The sequence below is a fragment of the Hemicordylus capensis genome, chromosome 4, assembly GCF_027244095.1.
Source record: "Hemicordylus capensis ecotype Gifberg chromosome 4, rHemCap1.1.pri, whole genome shotgun sequence".
Classification (NCBI taxonomy): Eukaryota; Metazoa; Chordata; class Lepidosauria; order Squamata; family Cordylidae; genus Hemicordylus; species Hemicordylus capensis.
Window position 1 is genome coordinate 102,988,263 of NC_069660.1, and position 23,452 is coordinate 103,011,714.

The 23,452-nt window shown below is 43.2% G+C and overlaps 1 protein-coding gene across 1 annotated transcript in view; it reads left to right on the top strand.

Annotated features, from left to right (window-relative positions):
* Positions 1–7,712: 7,712 nt before the first annotated feature.
* The window catches only part of PGM1 (phosphoglucomutase 1), a 39,877-nt gene continuing 24,137 nt past the window's right edge, over positions 7,713–23,452 (top strand). The window contains exon 1 of the mRNA XM_053244658.1: positions 7,713–8,045. Coding sequence (XP_053100633.1) covers positions 7,800–8,045 — 246 coding nt within the window. The 5' untranslated portion in view covers positions 7,713–7,799. The remainder of the gene's footprint in view (positions 8,046–23,452) is intronic.

Below are 23,452 nucleotides of genomic sequence, written 5' to 3' on the forward strand. Positions count from 1 at the left end.
CAAACAAGACAGAGGTACTCCCACTTGTTGTGGGAGGCCAGAACTCAGGAAATGGTTAACATCTGCCTGTTCTGGAAGGGGTTACACTCCCCATGAAAGATCAGGTACATAGCTTGGGAGTATTTCCGGACCCAAACCTATCCTTGATATCTCAGGTTGAGGCAATGGCCAGGAGGGCTTTTTGTCAGCTTCAGCTGATACACCAGCTACATCCATTTCTCAAAACAAATGGCCTTGAAACAATAGTGCATATGCTGGTAACATCCAGGCTTGACTGCTGCAATGCACTCTACATTGGGCTGCCTTTGTACATAGTTTGGAAACTGAAACTGGTGCAGAATGTGGCTGCCAGCTTGGTCTCTGGGGCCACCTGTAGAGACCACATTACTCCTATTTTAAAAGAACAACACTGGCTGCCAATTAGTTTCCAGGCAAAATACAAAGTGCTGGTTATAACCTATAAAGCCCTGAACATCTTGGGCCCAGGGTATTTAAGAGAGTGCCGCCTTCTTCATGAATCCCACTGTCTGTTAAGACTGAGGAAAATCCGGTTATGGTTGCCACTGGTTTGCTTGGTGGCGACCCAAAACCAGGCCTTCTCTAGAGCTGCCCCAAGGCTCTGGAACACACTGCCAAATGAAACCAGAATCTCCCCATCTCTGGTTGTTCTTTTAAAAAAAACTTCTGAAAACACACCTCTCTCATCTGACTTTTAGTTTATGATGTTTTAAAGTTTTATAGTTTTATTTATATCAACTTTGATCTGGATATATGCATTTTAGGTTTTAGTTGCTGTCTGTTTAAATTGTAAACTGCTAGGGATGTGCACAAAACCGGAAAATCCAGTTCAGCTCAAATAAAACCGGATTCTAACTGAAATAGGTCCTGTCCAGTTCTGTGCACACTTGAGCTGGGGCCCAGTTCAGTTTGAACGGAGCCTGTTCAAGTAGACTCAGATCTCTACTAGGAAAGGGGAATCCAGTAAGGATTCCCCTTTACCAGTACAGAGGAAGCAGGGACCAGGGGGCTTCTCTTAAACTAGGGAGGGGAATAAAATTTCACCTTAAAGGTGCTGCTGCTGTTGGTGGTGGTTGCAGGGGTGGGGTGCCGGAGCAGGTATGGCTAGTTCGGGGCCAGTTTGGGCCTCTACACAGGCGTGGAGCTCACTAAAATGGCCTCTGTGCATTTAGTTTCCTCCACACCTGCGCAGAGGCCCAGACAGGCCCCAAACCAGCCCTGCCTGCTCCGGCAGGAGTGGAGGGAATCACCATGGGAGGGGAGTCACTACAGTCCTTCTGCCTCACCAGACATTTGACACAGCCTCGTTTGGGTTCCTTATTTGTATTTGCTGTTGTGGAGAGAAACACAAGAAACACACACCAAGTTCCTTTAAGCTTTTGTTTAGAAGGAAAAGAGAAAGATGTATAAAGGTAATGATGGTCTACCAAGAAGTAAGGTGGGGGATGACGACACTGTATTTACTGGACATGACATGGCAGGGTCGGAGGAAGAAGGAGGGATTAGGATAAATTAGAGCACAGTTCATTTCACAGACTATGCCATAGGCATGCAGTGGCTGTCGGCTGGTTGAGTATGTAGTTCCAAGGTAGGGGCTAAGCACTCTCATAAGCCCATGGCTTGGCAAAAAGCAAGGAGATCAACGCTCCCCCTGGATTTCAACCTAGAGCTTGTGGCTCCCTTTTGGTACCATTTTCCTTCGTTGAACACATTATAATTAATTGATAAAATTCACTTTCCTTACCTCAGTCTATGGTCTCCATATGCTGTCGTGGGATGCTTCCACAACCCAGATTTTACAGTCCCATCAATTACACTTTGAGTACACATGCTCTTATCACAGGTAGGAGATGTATTGGCTAATGAGAACATAGTTTTTTTGTGTGCTATAAATCTTTTAGTTTTGGAGTGGCAAATTGCAGTGTCCTTCAAAACAGCCCTCTGGCATATCCATTTCAGAGTGATCTTTGAGCAATACAGGTGAGGGGGAGGTGGGGAGAGATGAAAGTGGACCCTGAGGAGCTAGGGAGGCCAACAGGGCTATTCTGATAACACATCTAAGGGCAATAAACATACCAAAAAGGAAAAAATAGGCAGATTCCTGGAGGCAATTAGGCAGTCAAAGTGGTATTAACAGCAAGGTCCATAGTCAAGCTTTTTGTTTTCAGCACATACAATTCCCAGAATTCTCATCCATAGTCCAGAGATGCTTCTGTTCACTTGTGGGCTGAAATGGGTGAAACAGTTTGAGGGCGCGGATGGGTCCTGACATAGTTTGATAGGATTTGGGGGGTCTGTAAACTGGCAGCAAAGTTATGAGAAGATGACAGAATAAAGACAGCAGAATAAGCAGCTCAATTTGCAGTAAATTTGCCCCATATAATTTATTGAAAATATTTCTACCCCACCCCTCCAGTACAATACTGCTTAGGGCAGCTCACAGCATTAATAAAACAGGTACAATGTAAAGTTTAAAAATGATGACAACATAAAACAAGTTTAAAAAACCAAATTAAATCCACATTTAAAATTACAAATTTTAAAAGTTTCTAATTAAGTTATTAGTAAAAAGCTTAAAAAAAAACCCTACCAGATATAATCAACAGATAAAACATTAAAAAAAACTCTCTTTAAAAATGCATCTTTAATTTAAAAACAAACAAACACTGAGAGAGGGAGCATGCCGAAACACTACTGGGAGGGTGTTCCAAAGTTGAGGGGTCACAACTGAAAAGGCCTTGTCTCTAGTCCCCACCAACTGGTTCTCTATTAGTGGTGGGGCCATGGGCAGGGCCTAAGATGCTGAATGGAGGGCCCTGGCAGGTTCATAGGGATGTGAGTAATGATGTAGAATAATAAGAGTAATCGTAGAAGAGCAGATGTCATGACTGCATCAGCCAATGGGAGTGCATGTTCAGTCTCTTTCCGGGATTGCAGTTTTCAGCTAACTTTACAGTACTTTTCTATGAAAACTATAACAGCTAGAGCAATGATTCCCCCAGCCTCTAGATACTGCATAGAAAACAACAAACTGAATTCTGAAATTTAGGGGAAATCGGCATGGAGAAGAAAATCCTACATTAACTCTTTAACATATAGTCAAATTACATGTGATACATTGTTTCATGCATTATTTATTTATTTTAAGATTTTATACCCCACCATTCAGAACAATTCAAAACATTAACAATTAAAAAAACCCTTTAAGGTTGATTTTAGTTGGTTCCAAAAATGTTCTTTATGTATATGCTAATGTGTTTAGCTAATGTTTTTTTAGCTAACCCTTTTACATTGATGTATCTGTTTTATTGCTTTACCATTCTTGTGAGCTACCCAGAGCAGTATTGTACTGGAGGGGTGGGATATAAATACAATAAAATAATTAACAGCTTACAATGGTAAATAAAAGCAATACAGTACAATTAAAAATAACCCCATTACACCAAAAGAATTTGCTAGCACACAGAGCAAACACCTATTAAGTCTTGCTTCATACAAGCTTCATGACTGTCTGTTGAAATAAATTTATCCCACTAATAGAAAACTGATAAGAAAGATGCCAGTCAAATATCTTGGGGTACGGAGTTCCACAAGGCAGGGGCTACCACTGAGAAGGCCCTCTCATGCATGCCTGTCAAATTGAGCTTTGATGGAGGCAGCACATGCATGAGGGTGTCCCTAAATGATATAATACGGAATCACATCAAGAGGCAAACTAAAAAGAGCACAGGAGTGATGTGCTCAGTGACCCTTGTGCCCATGTAGTTTTGTGCTGATATATTTTTTCTTTTAGAAACTTCAGATGAAATCTGTAGCAGAAGACTGGTGGAGGGAAAGCTTCTTGGTGCTTTCCCCTCTCTGGTCATTTTTCTGCTGTCCCTACAGCTGCATGCTATAACTTCATCCCAAGAATGCTTGAGAGTCCCTGATGCTACTTGCCTATCATTGATAGGCCTGGAAGAATCCCTGAAGCATCACTCTTGTCTTGCCCAGAAAGCACTGAGTCCCATCCTTGAGCCCTGACTCTGGGCAGAGGAGAGATGCTGCAAGGCAACATTAAGTGGCATTGAGGATGCCAGCCTGTGACTCTGCAAACAGGTTGGGAAATGACACATATGCCCTTTTAGTATACAGTGCTTGGAATAATGCCTATTTTAACCAAGGGTGGGGGCGGGGGAGACCTGGGCTTGAGCTGCCAAAACTTGGGGAAATTCATTATTGTTTTAACACCTTTTGATCTGTTGTGCTTTTATATAGTACCTTAATAGTGATATATTTGACTTTTGTCTTGATTTTTTTTTTAATTACTGTTTCCTAGGCCATTATTTTATCTCTGATAGTTCAGGCCTAATTGCAGAAAAGAATGCATACTTGGCTTTAGCACTGCAAAAACGCATTGTTGAGCAAATTTCTTCACCCATTGAAGATGTCCTGGTAGCCAATTACCTAAGCCAGTTCATAACCTTATATTTGCTAACAGTACAGCTCAAGGGCCCCAAGTTGGCTTAGAGCTCCAATGAACTAGGCAATGTACAAACAAAAGCTTGGACTTTGTCTACTGAAGTTTACTATCTTGACAATTATTAATGTCCTACTATTATATGGCCTGTCAGCCACCTAATGGCGCAGCGAGGAAATTACTTGACTAGCAAGCCAGACGTTGCTGGCAGAGGTGTAACTAGGGAAAACAGCGCTTAGGGCAAGCACTGAAATTGCGCCCCTGTCCAAACAGGAATGATGGGACTTGTAGTCAACAATATCTGGAAATCCTTGTTAAAAGGAACACTGTACCATCTAGACATGGTTGTTGATCAAAACCTGAAAACATGAGCCACCTAAGTAAAAGACTTAGAACAACAGTCAGGAGTTATTTGAGGATTCCAAGTGTCATTTTCTCTGTCTCATCTCATTCTTTTTTTAAAAAACATGACTTTGTCCTAGAGGATCACCTGCCCAAATAGCCACTAGCAAAATAGGGGAAGAAGAAGGTAGTGGTGGTGGTGGTGGGGGTCTATAAACCAGTGAATGATTCCTGCCAGCCTTTGTCTTATGATGACTGTTGGCTCATGATGGGGTATATGTGCATTCACCACACCAGTGCTAACTTTGACACCAAGAGGGAGGAGGATACATTAGTTTGCCACACTAGACAGAGGCATTTGCAACAGGAGCAAGACAGCCAAGTTCTGCCAGGGCCAAAACCAGCCCCTGCCAGACTAAGAAATCATTGTAATTTGCCCCTTCCTTGTCACAAGCAGTGTGCTGTTCTTTTATTATTGACTCTAACTCTCAAATATCCCAGTCATGGATGGAAAATTCACGGTCAATTTACAAGAGACACATTTTCTACATGGAAGTTTCTTCTGTGCAGGTGTTGTGCAGAAACCCATGTGTAGTGACCGCCAGTGGCATAGCAAGGTTGGAATGGGCCAAGATGAGATTTTAAAATGGGCCCCCAGCCCCTCAAAGTCCAGGGCCTCCACACATCCCAGGCCCCCAAGGATTTAGGTCTGATATTTCAAAATAAGTATGCTGCCTGGAAATACATTTCACTGAATACACACATGCACACTTCACAGTATATAGTGATATACATTGAGTACTATATATTTGTGCTACTTTTAATGCCTAGAACACCCTAGCAACGCTAATTATTAAAATGGCCCCCTCGCTGCAGATTAGCAAAGGAGACTTTCAACCATGCAGGGTGAGCCTATGTTTGTTTTCTCAGAATTCTGAACAAATTCAGTAAAGTTTGATTCCAGGAGGTTTTTCACAGGAGGCTTTTAAAGCCCTTTAACACACATCTCCTCTGGAATAGAGGTGCTGCATTCGCATGTTGGCCAGATTTACTCTGAAGTCCCTGCAAGTTATTGGAGAGCAGTTCACACACAAGAAAAATAAAATAAAAGCACAACACATGCTTCATAGTTCTCACTCAGACCCTCTGGGTTGCAAAACAACTTGAACATAAGTGCATTTATAAATGAATGAAATAATGAATGAATGAATAAATATTTGTTCCAGAAGTTTTTGTAATTTTCTGACATGAAACAAGCCACTTATAGACCTTAGATAGTTTTTGTTTTTAAAGCCAGCACATTTTTCAGTCTGTTTTAAATTAAATATTCAGAGACTTCTCAGTCTCACCCCACCACCCATATCAAAGCCCTATGGCAAGCAGATCCCTATATACGGGGGTAACCACAAAAAGGAATTCACAGCCTACCTGCAAAAGCTGTGCTGGATGGTCTGGTCTGCTGCAGGGAGCTCTACCAGCCTCCTTCCTGCCTTCCTTGGGGCCTGCGAGTTCAGGCTTCAGGGAGGCCTACTCTGAGGCCTCTCTGGAAGCCCCCCCCCCGCTAATCAGGGCAGGGAGAGAAGAGCTCTGCAGTTTGCAGGCTGCTCCGATCTAGGCCTCGCCGATCCTAGGCTGGAGCTGGAGGCAAGTGGCTGAGGGGCCTTGGAGCTGGGCAGGTGGGCAATGGGGTGGGGGTGGCAGGAACTGGCATGGTGCCCCCACCTCAGTGGTGCCTAGGGCACGTGCCCTGCCTGCCCCCCCAGTTCCGCCCATGGTTGCTGGTTTGAATCCCCACTGGTATGTTTCCCACTGACTATGGAGAACACCTATATCGGGCTGCAGTGATATAGGAAGAAAGGCGTGATCTCATACTGCATGGGAGGAGGCAATGGTAAACTTCTCCTGTATTCTACCAAAGAAAACCACAAGATTCTGGTCACCAGGAGTTGACACCAACTCAGCAGCACACTTTACCTTTATTATATAGCCTGGTCATGTTAATACGATTTTCCCTAGCAGTCTTTAAAAATTGTAACTTTTGAGGGACATGGGACTTCTTCTCCACTGTCTTCGGGGCTGCTTCTCTCACCAGTCCTCACGTAATCAGGTGAGGAAAGAACTCTCACAGACTCCCAGGAAGAAGAAAGACCATTCATGTCTCTGACTACTGACATGTTCCTAGTCAGGGCTGGGCAAATTTGGCCCTCCAGATGTTGTTGAACTACAACTCCCATCATCCCCAGCCACATTTCTAGATGGCCTAGGGATAAAGTTTTCTCTTTTATGCCATAATGTTACAGCCCAAAGTGAGTTCTTTATTTAAAGAAAAATACCAGAGTTCTACAAAATGCAATGGTAAATTCTATGGAACTCTATAGCTGGCATTGAGATTCCATAAATAAATAACATTCACATTCCTTATTTGGCTCAAGAGCAGAACGTTCCTTTTTTCTGCAGTTATAGCACGGGCTGGATGTCAGGACTTGTCCAGAATTTCACCAGAGCAAAGGAACGGAGACGATGCATTTTGGTGCGTTTATTTCATTTAATCACAGCTGCAGTTCTATGCACCTGTACTTAGAATTGTAAGTCCTATTGAAGAACATGGAATCTGCTTCTGCTTTAATAATGCTCAGGCTCATACACTGTTCTTGGCCACAACAATAATTTAGACCCCTCAGGCTTACTTAATGGAGAGCAGCCTTCCTGAATCAGAGGGACTTCCTGTCGAGTAAGTAATATGCATGATAGGATCGGGCTGCTGGCACTTTCCGGGTTCATCCTCCTAGCTCAGAGGGCTGGCGAGCCCCGTCTCGGGCTTCGGTGGCTTTAAGAGGCGGGGACGACTGCTTGGTGTGAGCGGTGACAGCGCTAAGCCCAGCCCAGCAGCTGCTACTAGAGGCGGAGGAAGCGTCCCGCTGCGCCAGCCCAGCTTCTCAAACACACCCGCGAGCGTGAGCCGCAGCCCGAGAGAGACACCATGGTGAAGATCGTGACCGTCAAAACCAAAGCCTACACCGACCAGAAGCCCGGCACCAGCGGCCTCCGCAAGCGGGTCAAGGTGTTCCAGGGCAATGCCAACTACGCCGAAAATTTCATCCAGAGCATTATCTCCACGATCGAGCCGAGCGAGAGGCAAGAGGCCACCTTGGTGGTGGGGGGAGACGGCCGCTTCTACATGAAGGAGGCCATCCAGCTGATTCTCCGCATTGCCGCTGCCAACGGGGTAAGGAGGGCCGTTGTGTGTCCCTGACAGCTCCGGGATCCATCCTTCGCCCCCATGACCCCGCTCCGTGCCGGAGCGTCTGCCCATTTGCAAACGTGTTGTAGGAACTGCTGCTGCGGCTGGTTGTTAACTCTCAGTGTGCCGGCTGCAACTTGGCCTGCTGCACTTTGACTCACTTTGGGTCTCCCTCTCCTTTCCTTGCATTTACCTCCCCCGCCCCACATCAGGCAACATGGGCATTTGAACCCGGTCTTGGAAGACAAAACACAACTTGGGGAAACGGAGGAAGGGTTCCGTTTGCAATCGGGGAGGATCAAACTTGGATCAGAGGGAGCCCAAGGCTAGCAACTTAAGCCATGTCCTCTCCTTCCTGGTCATGCTCGGGCCTGCTAAGGCTTTTAGCTGTGCCCCACGCCCTGATACATGCTGTGCCTGTGCTGCAGACTGGTGGCAGAGATATTATGTGATTTTATTTTTCCAAATCTAACTCTTGCACCCTCACCCATTATTCTTAATGGAGTCGAGATAAAATTTGATGGTAATGGGACCAAAAGCTGGGTGGAAGCAGAAAGAATAAATTTGGGGTTTTAAATCCTTTTCTGACTTAAGAGAAACAAAACCCTTTGAATTGACATGCGGATGCTTGATTTTTTTAAAATAGTATCTGAAAAGCCATGTGTTGCTTTAACATTTACAAACAATGCTCTTGATGTCACTTATGAAAATGCTCTTTGTGATTGAGGTGTCATTTGACAAGGAACTAAGTTACTAGTAAAGTGAATTGGGATTGAGGTGCCACTTAGGTAAGTTAATTATTTTTACACACAGATTCATGGCTGTTGAGGGAGGAGGGAGTGATGGCACTCCTCTTGCTTACTTCAAAAGGCTCGGCAATCTTTGACATTTAAGTTAACCTTTCAGGCACTGGAGATACAGTTTCTCTTGCTTTGCTGTGACGATATATGCAACTCTTCCTGATTCATTGCAAGCACTAATCTCAATTTAAAATAAAATAGGATTTTTTTTTTGTTGCTTTGAAAAGTAGACTTCTCAAGATCCTTCCTAGTAGCAGGAACTTTTCTTCTTATTAGCCTCTGTTTGTTTGCACAATTTATGACCTTTTGCACAGACCTTGCTTATGCAAAAGCCTGCAGATATATTGTCAATGATGGTTGAAATTGCAAAAAATTATTCAAAATAGCCCCTTTCCTCTTTGCCCTCTCTACAAAGTAGCCTTGGTGCCAGCTGCATTGTTAGGCCTGTTGACATAGCTCTACATAGTGCAAACATCAAACATCCCAGCAGTAATCACCAGCTTGTTGCCACCCAGAAACTAAAATAACATTGGTGTTAATGCAAAAAAAAAAAAAAAAAAAACCTAAATGCAAATGAGGCATAGGCAAGAACTGGATGTAATTTTTTCCTGCTTCTTTGAGCAGAAAGTGAACAGATTTTCTAAAACTTTTAAGTGAATTTGTGTCTCTCTTGAGCCATCTAATGGCATAGCAGGGAAATGGCTTGATTAGCAAGCCAGAGGTTGCTGGTTCAAATCCCTGCTGGTATGTTTCCCAGACTATGGGAAACACCTATATTGGACAGCCGCAATGTAGGAAGATGCTGAAAGGCATAATCTCATGTTGCATGGGAGATTGCAATGGTAAACCCCTCCTGTATTCTACCAAAGACAACCGCAGGGCTCTGTGGTCGCCAGGAGTCCACACTGACTCGACGGCACACTTTACCTTTAGAGAAGAATGGAGCTTATGCTATCTTGGTATCTGAACCAGTGGCGCTCTTACCTCTGGACTCTGGATCTGAAGTCGAGGGCCTCCACACCCCTGGATGCCCCCAAGTCCTCTTTAGACTGTCTTGGGTGTTGTGGTTGCTGCTGGCCGGCACTGCGCTGGATGGCTGAGTATGATTATGACTTGTGCTGGGTGTTTTAAAGACAGAGGCGGGAGTTGGGAAAGAAAAATGTGGGATGGGAATATGTTAAGTTGTGTGTTGAAATGTTTCTGCTACTGCATATTTGCATAAATATACCCCATGTGTTAAAAATATGCTGTGTGTGTATAGGGGGATGATGCATAATTTGCAGTGGGAGGGGGGCCTCCAGTGGGGGACGGCCTCCAAAAGCCTTTAGGTCCAGGCTTCAAAATTACCTAAGGGCACCTCTGATCTAGACATTTTAGTTTTCTGTTATGAATCAGTGTTCTAATTCCAGCCAAAATATGCTTACAACCAATATCTGGAATACATAGGAAGCTCACATTTATAGCCTTATCTCTCTGTAACAGTTGAGTTGTCCAAATAGATAAAATGATTGGGTTCAAAATAAGAGTTGGTCAGCTATGGTCTCTAGAGACTGCACCACATGTTACATGCTTTTAGGTGAATTCTTTTTAGTGTACTTTATGAAGGTGACAAATACGTGCTTTGGAACATATGCAAGTATGCTTGTCAAGAAATGCCCTTGTTGAGTGTACACAGTGACAGACCTAGACCACCAATGTGGAAGATGATCCTGTTAAAATACAGCCTCTGACATGCACACATAAATGCATACATGTAATAAATTGAGGGTGCTATGACATAGGGACACATGGCTACCCAAACTGGAAAACATACATTGGTCTCATTCAGATATCACACAGGGCCAGGATTGTATGAAATAGACCCAAATAAACCAGGATCTGAATCCCAGCTTCTGAGACCCTGGATTATTTGGAAACTCTGGCTAGAATAAACCAGGATTATCTGCCAGACATCAGTGCTGGCATAGAACAAGATTCTGCCTTGTTCTGTGCCAGTACTGGAAATAGAATTCTGTCTCTTCTTGTGGCAAACTGGGGAGGAGAGAGGAAAAGCGCTATGCTGCACGGAGGGGAATTCAGCCCCAATTCCATGTGGTGTCTGAATTGGGTCATGGGCTACCATGTATCATCTGAAATAACTTAAGAAACCTGATAACATCCAGAATGTCGCTAAACTGTATCTCTGTTTGAGAACGGGATAGCATGAAATTGTTAGGAAACCTCATAAAGTGAAATCTTTATGGTTTAGCCTGGCTTCAACAGACTACCACAGGAATCCTAACGAATGAAACATGTCATATTGGCCTTGGAAATAGACTTCCTAGCTTAACCTGAGCAATTTGGCAGCAGGAAATGTTATGCAAAACTAAAATGTGCTTGGAAGTTACAATTGTAAGGGTGATAAGAGTCCACTCAAATGCCTTTTATTGAAAAGTGTTAAAAAAAAAAAGTATACTCTTATAATTTCAGCCAGCATCCCACTCCTCTCTTACTCTTAATAGTCTCAGGGTTGTTTCTTAGCCACAGTGGTCCTCCAGAATAGCTAATATATCAAGAATGGCCAACCTGAGGCTCTTCACCTGTTGTTAAATTGCGACTTGCAGCTAGGGAGACAGAGTTGATAATGCTATTTTCAGTGCAAAAGAGAACTCTTGTAGAGAAAGTGATAAGTGGTATAGCACTAGCTTTAAGCATTAGGGACCAAAAAAAAAATGATCATAGATTGTGTGATTGGGGCTTATGTGTCTGTATTTTTAAATGCCAATAGCAGCTGTGCAGGGTCTGGATTGAGATTGGGACAATAGCAGGGTGTAGGGGAGCTTTGCCTCTACTGCAGTTCCTATCCAGATTGCCTGCCCCCTGTGGATGCTGTTTGTAAGGGCAGACGCTCCCATTGGTTTTTTCCTTGCAAAATAGTACCCATGGAGTGGGGGGAGTCTAGACTGAGGCCACTGTTTAAGCAAAGTATTTCTTCCCTCAGTACCAATCCAAACAGGGATCTCTCTGTGATGGCTACTTAAAAATACAGACACACAGGTTCCAGTTGGCTGGTCTATATATATTGTCTCTGGTTTGGCCAGGGAGTGCACAAATGGGCAATCATTGGGATTGGTTCCAGCTGAACATAAAGGCTGGTTTGTCTACTTTTTGGAAGTGTACCCAGAGGATCTTAATGGAACATGGCATATTTCCAGCAAGCTGAGCAACACTCCAACAGCAATTTCTCTGCTTGTATCAGAGGAGTGCCAAGAAGAAGTGAAGGATGAGTTAGAAACTGAGCCATATAGAGTTCTAGGTTTCTGGTTTTAGCCTACTTTCTTTAAGGAAAGTAAGCTTATGAGATCACCTGGCATTCTCTCTCTGTGTGTTCCCCTATCAACTTCTCAGTGCCTGGACCAATATGAACCAAATTTGCTACAGCTGCAGGGGCACACAGGGGCACTTAAGTGCTGTAGTTTGTGATGATGTCATCCACCCCAATTCAAGATAGCAGATGCATGAATATTTGACATGTAAACCATCTAACCAATTTGAGACAAATTTAGTCCAGTTGTAGGGATAATGAAAAGAAAGTAGGCAGATTAGTTTTTACCAGAACTTCTTAATTTAATTTGTTAGAATAATTGCTTTTCCTAATGTAATGTTTCTGAATATATTGTAATAACATTGTTGCACTGAGGAAAAGGATCATGCAGTCATATATCCTAAAGATCTTTGTTTTATGCTGCTTACAGCATAATCTCCCATTATGAGCTGTTGAGAGCTAAGATCAATTTTTGTATCTGCTCTACCTTAAAATAATGTATTTGTTTGTAATTTACTATACACAAGCAGTTTTGGTCAATCCACAGGGATTCTTTGTAGATTATAGTGTGTTGAATTGGTCTTTTACCTTTTCCAGAATACCTCTAAGTTTGTAACTCTCTTATGTTCTGATAACCTTGAATTAGGAGATCTGAACTTGATAAACTACTAATGTGAGCAGTTTAGCATAAAATCAGTGAAAAAGTAAAGTTGCTTTCATTTTTAATCAAGAAAAACAAAGCTATGTTTCATAGTACTCCTGTTTGCTAAGGAATATTTGCTTCCATTTAAGTTGTCTGAAATAAATTCAGGCTGAAATCTTGTACACACTTACTGAAGGCAAGGCCCATTGACCTCAATGGGGCTTACTTCTGAGAAAACACCCATAGTATTGTGCTGTAAGTTGTTAATGGAACTGCCCTGGGAACTGCCCTGGGAACAGGTAAACACCCCAAAATTGTGTTCAGGCTTTGTGTAGGGAAATTAGCTCTGGGTACAGGACAGTTCTACATCAGATTAAATTTACACAAAGTAGTGGTCCCAGGAAATAACTGGACTGAGGCAAGGTTGAAGTTTTAAAAATTAAAAAAAAGGGTTTATTGAAGGGAGGGGTACAGCACAAAGAAATGTGTGGTTAAAGCAATCCTATTTAAGGTGCGTTCAACTGCAAAGAGACGTGTTAGTTTAAAGTCCTAATGGTATGAATTCCCAGGTGGACTAGAGAGAGAAGCTTTAGAGAAGGAGGCAGCTGGATTTAAGAGGAAGCAGCAGGGATAGAGATGGGCCCAGTGAGGGGCAAATGTTCACATTACCTGAGCTTCTATTGGCACAGAGACCCCGGGGCTGCCTGAACAACTGAGGGACCTTGTTCCTCGGGGACAGCTTGGTCAGAAGCAGGGGTGAGAAAGCTGAAGGGGTTAGATGATAGAGTTGAATCCAGGAGGGTCCCTCAGAGAGCTCTCTTTCAATATGCCTCTTTTGCAGCTGCTAAATCTAGGGATAACTGTCCCACTGCCTACTGAGTGAGTGTTCCCCAATATGCCAACAAACAGAGAGCTCATGGTGCGGTGAGGCTCCCGAGCATGTCAAAAGAGGTACGGACGTACTTATTGTGCGGGGTCAGAACTCTGGAGACGATTTTGATCTGCCTGTTCTAGATGGGGTCACACTTCCCCAAAAGGAACAGGTTTGTAATCTGGGAGTACTTCTGGATTCACACTTCTCCCTGGTTTCTCAGGTTGAGGCGGTGGCCAGGGGTGCTTTCTATCAGCTCCAGCTGATACGCCAGCTGCTCCCATTTCTTGAGATCAATGACCTCAAAACTGTGGTACATCTGTTGGTAACCTCCAGACTTGACTTTTGTAATGCGCTCTATGTGGGGCTGCCTTTGTATGTAGTCCGGAAACTTTGGTTAGTTCAGAATGCGGCAGCCAGGTTGGTCTCTGGGTCATCTCAGAGAGACCATGTTACTCCTTTACTGATGGAGTTACACTGGCTGCCAATAGGTTCCTGGACAAAATACAAAGTGCTCGTTATAACTTACAAAGCCCTAAACGGCTTAGGCCCTGGGTATCTAAGACAGCGTCTTCTTCATTATGAGCCCTACGGCCCATTGGGGTCATCTGAGGAGGTCTGTCGCCAGTTACCGCCAACTCGTTTGGTGGCTACATAGAGACTGGCCTTCTCGGTCGCTGCCCCAAGACTGTGGAATGCACCCACTGCTGAGATACGATCCTCCCTATCTCTGGCAATTTTCAAAAAACACCTGAAAACCCATCTTTTCACCCAAGCTTTCTCAGCTTCCTAAATTTTGGGGGTTTTAGTCACTGTAATTGTTTAATTGTTGTGTTAAAATGTTTTTAAATTGTTAATTGTTATGTTGTTTTTTAATTTGTTTTAGCTCTTTACTGTTTTAGTGGTTTGTTTTAATTGTAAACTGCCCTGAGCCATTTTGGAAGGGTGGTATTCAAATCAATTCAATTCAATTCAATTCAATAAATAAATAGTGAGACCCATTCACTTGCAGTCTCACACATAAGCAGAGAGGCTTCTGGGAGCCTACAGAAAAAGCAGTGCTAGCCACAAAGTTTACAATCTAAACATGCTTACTGAGGAATCTGTTCCATTGAGCTCAATGGGACGTACTGTATACTAGTTAGATTTTAATGAATCTCAAGACTATCCTGCTACAAGTCAGTTTACAGACAGCTGACTTGCAGACTCTTGAAATTTTAGCTCCTGAGAATCCACTGATTGCCTTTTGACTACTGGAACTGATGCAGGGCACTAAAAGTATATTACATATTGTCCTAGCTTCTGTGTAAGCTTCCAAGTATCTTCCAGAACCATAAGAGATGTTAGATTTTGACCTATTTAAACCCTAAATGCCCCAGTAGATCTAAGATGCTGCCTTGTCCCTTCAGTCTTTCTAGTCATGGTATTTAATATCAAACAAGAATATCCACATGCTTTAATTTAGTACAGGGGAGGGAAGTTGGAGGCAAAGGCTGGTTCTTGAAAGAGCCATATTACCAGATCCTATTGTGGCCAAACGGATGTGAGTGAGGCTAGTGTCCGTTGCTGGAGAGTGTTGCAGACAAGGCTTCAGATGAAAAGCTGGTGTAGGAGTTCACAGACAGAGGTAGCCCCTGATTTGTCACCCCATGGCAATAATCACCAAGCAGTCTCTTGCCTGCAAGCCAAGGACCTCTGCTCGCTCCGCAGCTGGACAGCAGGCACTTGGGATACGCAGATGAGCAAGTTTTGCTTGTTAGGCAAAACTTGCTGCTCCCTGTCCAGAGGGCGGACTTCTTATAGTTGTTCAATCATTTGATGTCAACCTCAGGATTTTTCATGATAACAGACATCTATCATGAATCTCAAAAATGTCTATTTGTCAGAGGAAGGCATTTAGTTTTATTCTAACCTTGTTATGTCTGTACAATACATCCTCCAGTCTACCTCTACTCCTAATGCACATAACACAAAAGCATGATTTAGTGCTAGGTCTCAACAGACTCTGTCTTTCTCTATCAATGCAGGTGCTAGGTTTACATTCTTATTCAGTGCAGATACTTAATAGTACAAAATTCTGCATTGTTTGGTTTTTTTAATTTCAAACAACAACTTTAAGGAAATATTGAAGTGTGTTTTTTAGGAGAACTTCAACAGAGCACTGTAGCGCTATCCAGACGTGTTGGTGTGTGCGCGCACACGTGTTTTTATTTATTTTTATTTATTGTTGAATTTATATACCACCTTTCATTAAAAACAATCTCAAGGCGGTTTACAAAAGTTAAAAACATACAATAAAATGACAATAAGAATATTAAGCTAAAAAAATATAAAAACAAACCAAATTTAAAATCTATAAAATACAAGCATAAAAACCATAAATGGGTAAAAACACATAGAAGCAGCAATAAAAACAATCATGTAAAAGCCTGGATAAAAAGCCAAGATTTAACAAGCTTTCTAAAAACTGTGATGGAGTCAGAGAAGCAAATGGCCACTAGGAGAGCATTCCAGAGTCTGGGGGCAGCAACAGAGAAGGCCCTGTCCCGAGTGCACGACAGCTGAGCCTCCCTGATTGTCGGCACCCGGAGCAGAGCCCCCTCAGATGACTTCGTTGAGTAGGCAGCAACCCTACTCAACGGGTTGAGCAGGTGGTCCCTCAGGTACCCCAAGCCCAAACCATTAAGGGCTTTAAAGGTCAAAACCAGCACCTTGAATTGGACCTGGAAACGAACTGGCAGCCAGTGCAACTCTTTCAGAATGGGTGTGATGTGCTCCCATTGGGCAGCTCCAGATAAAACCCTAGCTGCCGCGTTTTGCACTAGCTGCAGTTTCTGGATATTCTTCAAGGGCAGCCCCACGTAGAGCGTGTTACAGTAATCCAGCTGTGACGTGACTAAGGCATGGGCAGCTTTGGCCAGATCTGCCTTCTTGAGAAAGGGGCGCAGCTGGCGCACTAGCCGAAGCTGTGCAAAGGCACCTCTGGCCACCGCCTCCACCTGAGCTTCCAAAAGCAGAGCCGGGTCCAGTAGTACCCCCAAGCTGAATACTTGCAACCCCATCCAGAACTGGTAAAATCTCCTCATCCTGATTGGCTCTCCTACTGACCAACAGTACCTACGTCTTGTCTGGATTCAATTTCAGTTTATTAGTCCACATCTAACCCATCACGGCCTCCAGCCCCCGATTCAGGACATCCACCACCTCCCTAGGATCAGATGACAAGAGATAGAGCTGAGTGTCATCCGCATATTGCTGACAACTCAGTCCAAGTCCCCGGATGACCTCTCCCAGCGGTTTCATGTAGATGTTAAACGGCATGGGGGACAAGACGGAACCCTGCGGGACCCCACAGATCAACGGCCACGGAGCCAAGCAGTAGTCCCCCCGCACCACCTTCTGGACCCTCCCCTCAAGAAAGGGCCGGAACCACTGCAACGCAATATCTCCGACTCCCATACTCAAGAAGGATACCATGGTCGATGGTATCAAATGCCACCAAGAGGTCCAGCAGAACCAATAGGGACGCACTCCCCCTGTCTAGTTCCCGGCGTAGGTCACCACTAGAGCGACCAAGGCAGTTTCAGTCCCGTACCCGGGGGAGAAGCCAAACTGAAAAGGCTCCAGATAATCCGTATCATCCAAGACCCTCTGAAGCTGGGACACCACCACACGCTCTATCACCTTGCCCAAAAAGGGCAAGTTAGAGACCGGTCTATAGTTGTCCATGTTGGAGGGATCAAGGGAGGGCTTTTTCAATAATGGTCTTAACCACCGCCTCCTTGAGGCATGGTGGCATCCTGCCTTCCCTTAATGAAGCATTAATAATCACCTCCAACCATCTACCTGTACTTGCCCTGGCAGCTTTTATTAGCCATGAAGGGCAAGGGTCAAGAGCACATGATGTCGCCTGCACACTGCCCAGGATATTGTCCACATCCTCAGGCTGCACTAACTGAAAAGAATCCAACACAACAGGACCAGATGGTACCAGAGGCACATCTGCTGGAACTGCCAAAGCTCTGGAGTCCAGGTCAGCATGGATGCGAGTGACTTTATCTGCAAAGTGACAAGCAAACTGATCACAATGAGCTGTAAATGATTCCTCCCCCATTATCTGGGGGGATGTGTGGAGCAATGTTTTTACCACACTGAGCAGATGCAATGGAGGTGGAGAAAAAAAGTTTTTTCGCCGCTCCCACTACCATGGAGTAGTCCCTAAAATGGGCTCTAGCCCATGTTCGGTTGGATTCGTCATGACTCTTCCTCCAGCATCATTCCAGCCGTCATCCGAGTTGTTTAATCGCCCTAAGCTCCAAGGAAAACCAAGGAGCAGATTGGGCTCCACCAAGCCGGAGAGGGCATTTAGGAGCAACCGTGTCAACAGCCCGGGCTGTCTCTCCATTCCAGAGATCGACCAGGGCCTCAACAGGGTCACCAGCTCTGGACACGGGAAACTCCCCAAGGGCCATCTGGAATCCAAGCAGATCCATAAGCCTCCGGGGGTGGACCAACCTAATCGGCCCACCACCCCTGCAGAGGGCAGATGGAGCAGTCAAACTAAACCCCACCAAATGATGATCTGTCCATGACAAGGGAGTTGTCTCAAATTCCCCCATCTCCAGATCATTTATTTCCCGGTCAGATCCAGAGTATGTCCTGCCACATGGGTAGGGCCCGATACCAACTGAGACAGGCCCATGGTTGCCATGGAGGCCATGAAATCCTGAGCCACACCCACTAGGGGTGCCTCAGTGTGGACATTGAAATCCCCCAAAACAATAAGCCTGGGGGAACCCAAGGCCACCTCCGAGACCACCCCCTCCAGCTCAGGTAGGGAGACTGATGTGCAGCGGGGTGGTTAGTATACCAGCAGAATCCCCAGCCTCTCTTGGAGACCCACCCGCATGTACATGTTTGTGTACATGCACATATGTTCATTTAAAAACGGAACCTGTGTAAGGCCCTCTCAAATGCAGGGTATAAATAGGAAGTGTACCATTGTATGTGTATTGAACATAATGTGTGAATAACTGTACATGCCTATAGATCTGGACACAGATTGTACACATGTTGAATATAATATGTACTAGGGCCATGTGTGTATGTACAATGTGCACTTAGTTCAGTACAAGAAGTCAGCTTTGCATGTCTCAAATCAGATTTGTGAATAGACACTCTTCTGGCTGGCTGTAACAAATAAGAATTGTCTTTATGCAACATGATAAAAGCTAGATTTTAGCCTACTTTCCTTAAGGAAAGTAAGCTTATGAAATCACCTAGCTGTGTCTGTGTGTGTCTGTCCCCATCAACCTCTCAATGCCTGGATCAATATGAACCAAATTGAATACAGTTGTAGGGACCCATAGGGATAACTTAATGGCATAGTTTGTGATGATGTCATCCACCCCAATTCAAGATGGCGGATGCATGAACATTTTGAGGCACAAGTGGGCTAACCTGTGGACCATCTATCCGTTTTGGGCCAAATTTAGTCCAGTTGTAGGGATAGTGAAAGGAGAATAGCCAGATTAGTTCTTACCAGAACTTCTTGTGTTTTTCCTCTTTTAGGCCACAGATGATTAACATAAGTATGTGTTTAAGTATCTATACAAAAGGTTAATTCAAATGTTTGTGGGCTAGTTATATTTGTAGATTTAACTGAATGGCTACCAAAAATCCAATATAAAAATGCCATAAGATATTTACTTTTATTCTCTTGCAATCATTTTCATAGGCATACTATAGCCCACAGACTCTCCCTCCATTTCTAAGTATTGCTTGGGGCTGCTTATTTAGAAGTGTAGTAACAATCTGCTAACCAGTCCTCTAGGCCACGGCCAGCTCTTATCCAGACCACCTTTGCCTCAGCTTGTGGACTGCTGTTTGTTTTTCATATTAGCTGATGAACCATATGGTGCACACATGCATACTGTTGGATTCCTTTCCCAGAAACGGGGAACAACTGAAATGGTTCAGTTGAGTAGTATGTACTTACGAGTTTCCAAATGAGCCTTTCCTCCTGGAGAAAACATTAGCTCGACACTGATGGTGCCAGTAGTTGGCTATCTAGGGGTTAGTCGTGCCTCAGGCATGGAGGGTGACATTTTGCACAAGCAAACTAAAGTGGCTACTATGAGTTGCTTTGAGCAAAATGGCACAGAATATCGTAACAGTGACATATCTGGCCCTTTACTGAAGAAACTGTTTTGACCAATGTCAGTATTACTGGGCAGACAGTTGACACTCCCTGTTCAGGAATTCTGTTATCCATGGACATTGGCCAGGTACAGTGTAGTCCAGCTGTGGACACTGTCCAGGAACTCTGTCCACAGCAGTGTGCCTGTGAGCCCTGCTGACAGAGTTTGTCTGAAGAAACAAATGCTGAGTTGAAGGAGAGAGCCTCCCCGCTAATTAGGAGCACTTGTAGGTTCACATATTTTGACATTGTACCATACAATATTGGACATTGTACCTAGATACAGTGTCCACAGATACTACTACACCTGAAGAGGACTTGGGCATTGACCAAAGTTTTTTAGTTCGCTGTTGTAGACTGGTGTGGTAGTGCAAACCGTGTACATTTTTACTGAGAGCTATCAAGTCTCTGGAGAGTTAACAAAACAGGCCTGCTCTCTTTTGTACAGCCAGTGTGGCATTGTGGTTAGCAGAGCTGTGGGTATTCCAGAAATTTTGAATTGGAAAAAATTCCCATCCAAATTTGCTCCTCATTTGCATAAAACCCATTAATTTTTTTCTTTTAAAAAATTACTCCACATTTTCCCGATGTACTAAATAGATTGTGATCTTGTTTGGTATGTTGTTTGACCTATTTATACAGCAAAAAAAGACTTCCACCATATTAATTTCCTATACTGTATCCCAAAGGTTTTTCAAGGAGTGAGGTAGTTTAATGGAAATATTTGATGCTGTGTGGGGTAGTATCATGAAAAACACTTCATGTGCTTCAAGTGCTGTACTGAAGCAAGTTCAAAGCTGTATGTGGATTTTTTAAAAAAAAAATTGGAATACTTAATAAATCAATAAAACATATTTACCCTTTCATGCACTTTACATTTTTTTTTACATACTTGGAAAAAAAAATTAATGGCATCGTTGATTGCTGAATTGCATAATATTACATTTGCATCCACATTAGTTCATTGTTACTGAAGTTCACTGTGTGTCACCAAAATGTGCCTCTGAGGGCTGTTTGACTCTCTCGGATATATTTTAGTGATGCACAGATAGCTTGAGAGAGAAGGGAAGACTGGTGAAAATTGCCCCTTCCCCTGTTCAAATGACTGCACAACAGTACTCTGGAACTCACTCTGCTGCACAGTGGTGGCACTTTAAAAAGTGGGGGCACAGAAGGGGCAAAGTGCATTTTATTGATTGATTGATAAATTTGTATACCACCTTTCATTAAAACAACCCCAAGGCGGTTCACATAGAAAAATTAAAAACATTTATGGGTGAGTGAGCTGTTTCCCCCATATTAGTTTTCTGAAACTAATATGGGGAAATAAGTTCCTGAGTAGGTGGTTTGGGCTACAGTATTCCTACTTTATAAATTTTTGTTTTCTTGCACTAGTTGATCTCCTTTCTCTTGTTTTGTATGACCTCTACCTTTTGGCTTTGAGTGTTAGGATACTTCATGGTGTGGTGATGCCCAGGTTCAGCACTAATAGAAAGTGTTATTGGAAACTCTCCTTTCAAAGCTCTTGAGCTTCAGTTGTGCAGAATTTATATGTAATTTATATAAATTACATATAAATTCCCCACTGCTCTGGGCTCCTTGGAGGAAGAGCAGGATATAAATGTGAAAATAAATGAACAAAGAGCAGGATATAAATGTGAAAATAAATGAACAAAGACAGAAGCACAACACCTGTTAACACCAGTTTTGCTTATCACACAATGTTTGTACACAATGTTTGTGTGATAAGACTAGAATTTATATGTAAATTCTAGCCTACAGTAACTAAAAATGATCAGGAATGTTGAGTTCCCCTCTGAGATGTGCATTTTCACTTATATACCACAAGAGGGAAACCTTTACCTATGATTTTAACCACATTACACAGAGTGGCTATATTTTAGGATTTTCAATAAAGGTCTAAAAAAGGTCTGTTAAAATAATGTCGTCGTTCTCCCCCCTCCTGTTTTTCCCTTTGCAACTGTAACTTTCTGTACTATCTATTGTGTCAGATATCGTATAGGTGAGGCTACAGAAAGCAAATACATATATAATACTATCATGTAAATAACATTACTATTTTGCATACATATACCAAGAAGAGGATTGCTTGGTAAAATCCATATACAAAAGAGGGCAAACTTCCATCAGTTACAAAATAGCACATTTAATTCATGTTGCAATGTGTAGCAATTGTGGATCACGTACAGTTTTGTAAAACTAGCCTTCTATTGTGACCATTTTCACCTCCTCCTGAGTTTTTATTTTATTTTTTATTTTATTTTTACATTTTATATCCCGCTCTTCCTCCAAGGAGCCTAGAGCGGTGTACTACATACTTAGGTTTCTCCTCACAACAGCCCTGTGAAGTAGGTTAGGCTAAGAGAGAAGTGACTGGCCCAGAGTCACCCAGCTAGTATCATGGCTGAATGGGGATTTGAACTTGGGTCTCCCCGGTCCTAGTCAAGCACTCTAGCCACTACACCACGCTGGCTCTCTTAGAAGACAATGATTCAAGAGGTAATTTATTTTGGACATTTTAGTTCACAAGTGCCTTCCTATTTTCCTAATTGATTGTTTATATATTTTGCCACTTTGTCCCTTGCTGGTGCTATAGAGAGAGAGCTACACTTCAGCTGCCTAAATGCCACGCATGGCCCGTAAACCACAGGTTTTACTAGACAGTAATTTCATAAAAGGTTTTGTAGGTGATCACAGTAGCAGCACCCTGGGTTACCTTCATTGCTTGGGCAAAACGCTCTGAGCAGCTTGCAGCTATTATTGTGTGATAAGCAAATCTGGTGTGAATAGGTGTTGTGTTTCTGTCTTCTAAAGTTGTTTGTTCATTTATTTTTACATTTATATCCTGCTCTTCCTCCAAGGAGCCCAGAGCACTGGGGAAAAAGTTACCTTTTCAAGTTTATTTTGTGGAGTTTAGTGGATAACATATGAATCCTAGAGAAACTGAGGTTTTTTTTTTAAAGTGCTCCAAATATCTGTCTATCCTGTCTATCCTGTCTATCTATCAGATGTTTAGAATTGTGAACTTCATAGTACATGTGACAATACCTTCTGTAAAACAAGGGGTATTTTAATACAGATGTTGTTGGAAGCTGTCTGTCTTAGTGTTAGGTGAATTTGATATCTTGTTTGGAACCATAGGAGTTGCACTTTATCCAAGAGAGATTAAACATTAGGAACAAAATTGTACATAACCAGGTAACTCTATTTGTCATAGTAGTGCCTATACTATAGGCATTATAGCACTTTGGCATTGGAGACTTACTAGTTAAAATAACAGAGGGATAAAGAAACTGCAGGTAATTGAGAAGTCCTGACTTTTATTTTAAGAGTGACCTTTAACTTGCTAGACTCCACAAAATAACTTTAGTGCTCCATTACCACCGTTCTAGCAAGCTTACCTTCTCGGCATTCACCTTCTTGATGAGGACTGTGTAAAAGTTGGCGTCTTAACTGGAGACCTGGCAGTCGTTTATAAACCTGCTTATCTGGCTAAAACAATTCTAGCTTCGCATTGGTTTGGAGAGCACAGCCTGGTAACAAATCAATACTTC